General features: G+C 49.0%; 1 protein-coding gene across 1 annotated transcript in view; it reads left to right on the top strand.

Moving 5' to 3' along the window:
- Positions 1-259: 259 nt before the first annotated feature.
- The window catches only part of Cenpl (centromere protein L), a 14,131-nt gene continuing 10,368 nt past the window's right edge, over positions 260-4,022 (top strand). Inside the window, exons 1-3 of the mRNA XM_005374873.2 lie at positions 260-440; positions 620-711; positions 3,803-3,979. Coding sequence (XP_005374930.1) covers positions 3,806-3,979 — 174 coding nt within the window. The 5' untranslated portion in view covers positions 260-440; positions 620-711; positions 3,803-3,805. The remainder of the gene's footprint in view (positions 441-619; positions 712-3,802; positions 3,980-4,022) is intronic.

Raw genomic sequence — 4,022 nt, 5'->3', positions numbered from 1 at the left:
CCTAAGATTGCGCCAGAGGCATTTGACCAATCAAGTGGGACGTGCTGCCTCCATGCTTACTACGGGCGGAAATTTGAGGGACAGCTTCGCACCGGTAGAAAGACCTAAAGGAACCCGCGCAATTGGGAATGTTGTCCATAATGATTAAGTCTCTCGGTCCTGCCCTCAGTTAAAATGGAGAGCTCGGTTGCTTCAGAGACACGAATTTGGCGGGCCGTCTGGAAGAGGCTTCCTGCGTCGCGCCGCGGAGCGCGTCGGGAAATGGTTTTAAACTGGAGGGCGGTGGCGGCCGAGCGGCCGTTTCTCAACCGCGGGATTTCAGTTGTGATTTTGATCGCAGGACAGCTCAGTTGTAGTAGTCAGGGCGCGCTTTTTCCCTTTCCCCTCCGCAGGCAGAAGCCCGCTCCGCCAGAGTGAGGGGCGCGAAGCTGGAGCGCTGGGTGAGCGGAAATACCCTTCGCGGGTGAAGTCGCGGGCGTCCTGGGGAGCGGAGCTCTCCCGCCCCGGGCGCGCTGCGTCCCCGGCGAGCTCCCTTCTGGAGCGGGCGGGAGCTGGGGAGGGCCTGGGTTTGCTCTGGCCGCTGTCTTAGCTGCCGCTTTGGTGGCCTTTTTTTTTTCAGGAGATGTTAGTATAGACATAGTTTTGGAGCCGGACTTGAAGAGTTATTCGTGAATCCGGAATGGGTGACAGAGTCACCACGGCAGTGTACTGGTAAGATGCTTTGTATTGATCCAAGACTGGCTGTAAGCTTTGCATTTTGCCGTGTTGTGTGGCAGCTATCTTTACAGTACTTGTGTGTGGGATGCGGTTAACGTTCTGCTGAGCATTGGCATTGGGGCATTTGGACTCAGGTGTTGGCGGCAATGTAGGAAGTAATCACCGTAGGGTTCCTTTTTTCACGGACTAACCCAAACAGAAACAAGTAGGGGTATCTTGTTTGTTTGTGTTTTGGTGTTTTGAGACAGGTTCTAGCTGTGTAGTCCAGGTCTACCTTGACTCCTGGAGCTCAGGCTGGCTTCGAGCTGGCAGAGTTCCTCCTGAGTTGGGATTACTGGCGTGAGCCACCGCACTGGCTACAACTAAGTCTTGTTGTTTTGTTGTTTGTTTGTTTGTTTATTTATTTATTTGTTTTGAGACAGGGTGTCGCTATGCAGTTCAGGCTGGCCTTAAGCTCACTTTGTAGCCCAGGCTGGTCTCAAACTCACGACGGTCCTCCTGCCTCAGCCTCCCGAGTGCTGGCATTACAGGCATGCGCTGCCACGCCTGGCTGTTTTGTTGTTTCAAGACAGAGTCTTGGTATGTAGTTTAAGCTAGCCTTGAAGTCTGTGTAGCTCAGGCTGGCCTCAGACTCTAGGTGAGCCTCCTGCCTCAGCCTCCCAGTGCTGAGATTACAGGTGTGCGCCACCAACTCTGGCTCACGCCTATATTTTAATTGTGTGTTCCGAACAAGCTGTAAGTGCAAGAGGAGTTGGGTGGAGCTGTAGCTCTGTGGATCCCAGAAAGCTTCTCTCCTAAGGAGATGAAACCTGCTAAATTGATGACCACTTACTCTGTCTTCCTGTCAAGTGGGGAATGCACTAACTCACCTAATGGGTTGATTGAGGACTGACGATATTTGTTATTGGGTAGAAGAGTACCTGGAACATGATAATTGCTCAGTAAATGTTAGCAATTATTGTCCCATATAAACTTGGAGGAAGCAGTCTGTGTAAATGGGACTGATTAAAATTTCCTTTTCAGTAATGTTTTTAAAGCTAGAATGCTATAGACTAGCTGCTATTTAAATGTGGCTGAGAAGAACAGAAGAAGCTAGTGGCAGGAAGATGCTGGCATTTGTCTTACACTGCAATCAGATAGGGATCTTTTTTCAGAAGCAGGATAGAAGTGACAGTTCAGATAAGCAAGGCCATCATTGCTTCTTTATTTATTTATTTATTTTTGGTCTTTTTTTTTGAGACAGGGTCTCACTATGTAGTCCAGGCTGGCCTTGAGCTCACTTTGTAGCCCAGGCTGGACTCAAACTCACAATGATCCTCCTGCCTCAGCCTCCTGAGTGCTGGGATTACAAGTGTGCACCACCATGCCTGGCTCATCATTGCTTCTTTAAACAAAAGAAAAGCTCACCAAGAGTCAAAATAATCTTTGAATCTTTCTACCAAACACAAAGGCTGCTCTGATAGGTCCAAGGTTTGCTTTAAAAATAAAGGAGTCACTAAGCAGTGGGGTAAGAAAGACTTCAGAAGAGGTGCAGCACTTCCAGGGTTAGCAGCAGCAGCAGGCGTTGGCCAGCTTAATTTACAATTGGGGCTCCAGCTTCCCAACAGGCTTGCAGCTGCTGCTCCCTTCCAGCGTGGGCCACTGGGAAATTCCAGCTCCTCCCACAGCTCCTCTGGCCTTCTCATTGCTTCTTGGTACAGACATGACAAGAGGTGCTACTTCAACCTCCTCAGGAAAGGAAAAAAGTCCTCATTGTAGGCCCACCAGAGAGCACACTGGGAGGCTCACCAGGAATGTGGCCAAGGATCATATCACGGTGTTTTACACCTATGGGAAAATTTAAATGCTTACTGTGTCTATTGAGAGGATGCATCCCTGTCTATCCAAAGGCTGCACAAATGTGGAGTTTGGGAATCTGGATGAAGCTAGGAAGGCTCTGAAGCATGAGAGGGAATTAGTAGCTGAGATCACTGTTACCCTGTACTGGTCCCTGACCTAGACCAACACCCACCACCCTGGGTGATTCAGGCCTGCCAGGAGAACGCTGCCACAAATCAACGAATGGAATCAATGAATGGAAATAAAAGGAAAAAATTACAGGTGAAGTGGTGCATGCCTGTAATCCCAGCACTCAAGAAGCTGAGGCAGGAGGGTTGCCATGAGTTCAAGGCCTGCCTGGACTGCATAGCAAGAGCCTGTCTCAAAAAAACTTAAAAAAAATACAAAATAACAACAACAAAAATTAGTGGATAAAGGGGCAAAGAATGGAGCCAAAGAGAAAAGAGATGAAGGAAGAAGATAGAGGTGGAAGATGATGGTCGTGGAGACTCTAATGCTGGCCTCAACTCCTGTGCTGTGTGGATACTGGTTCTACTTCTAGTTACTGGAGCACGACTCCCATGCCGAGGATGGAGAAACCTGCCCCGACCAGGGGTGCCAGGTCACCAGTCAGAGGAGCTGCAGTTCCCAGTACAAGCATCTCAGAGAGGAAGTGCCGCAAGGCAAGGATGGTGCAGAGTGTGATGTGGAGCCCGCTTGTTGCAGATGTCAGTGGTGCGGTGCGGTGCGGAGGCAGCGCATCACAGATGCGAGCAGGGCCCTCATCCCAAAGGTCTGAGCGTGGAGGCCGTTCACCAGGTGTAGCCTGCCAGCGTGGAGCTGTTTACAGAGAAAGGAGAAGTGTGGGAAGCTGGGGAGCAGGCTCCCCATGGCTGTGATGGACACCGTGGCCAGCAGCTTTGTGACACCTTCAGGAAATGGCTCATGATGCTCCAAGCCGAGAGAGTGTTTTGCCTGGAGATGGGACCTCCAGCAGCAAACATGCTCCCCCAGGACAGCTGCAGCCCAGATCTGAATTTTAATTTTAAACACACTCTGAGGTACCTAAAACTGGGCTGTGGCCAACGAGAAATACAGAATTTGGTGGAAAAGCAACAGGAGGGAAGGAAAGAAGGAATTCCCCTATAATGAAAGAGGGTTCTGTAAAATTGTTAGCGTGAGTTAAGTTTTTAGTGCTTAGAGTTTTGTTTTGTTTTAGAATAAGAAAAAACACACTTAAAAAATAGAATTTTTTTTTTTAATGTAGACTATGGATCGTTATGATGCACCAGAATCGACGCCCAGACAAAGTGCAGCCTCAGGTCTTAGAGATTATTTCATAGGTGCCACCCCCCTGCAGAAACGACTGGAATCCATCAGGAAGCAGGCCTCAGTTCTCCCGACCCCACCTCGAAGGAAAATTCTGCAGTGTTCACGGTTGCAGGTATGCTTTTTTTTTTTTTTTTTTTTTTTTTTTTTTTTTTTTT

The sequence above is a fragment of the Chinchilla lanigera genome, unplaced genomic scaffold, assembly GCF_000276665.1.
Source record: "Chinchilla lanigera isolate Chin_1 unplaced genomic scaffold, ChiLan1.0 scaffold00005, whole genome shotgun sequence".
NCBI classification, from domain to species: Eukaryota; Metazoa; Chordata; class Mammalia; order Rodentia; family Chinchillidae; genus Chinchilla; species Chinchilla lanigera.
The sequence above is the reverse complement of the archived record's forward strand: the minus strand, read 5'-3'. Positions and strand labels throughout refer to the sequence as shown.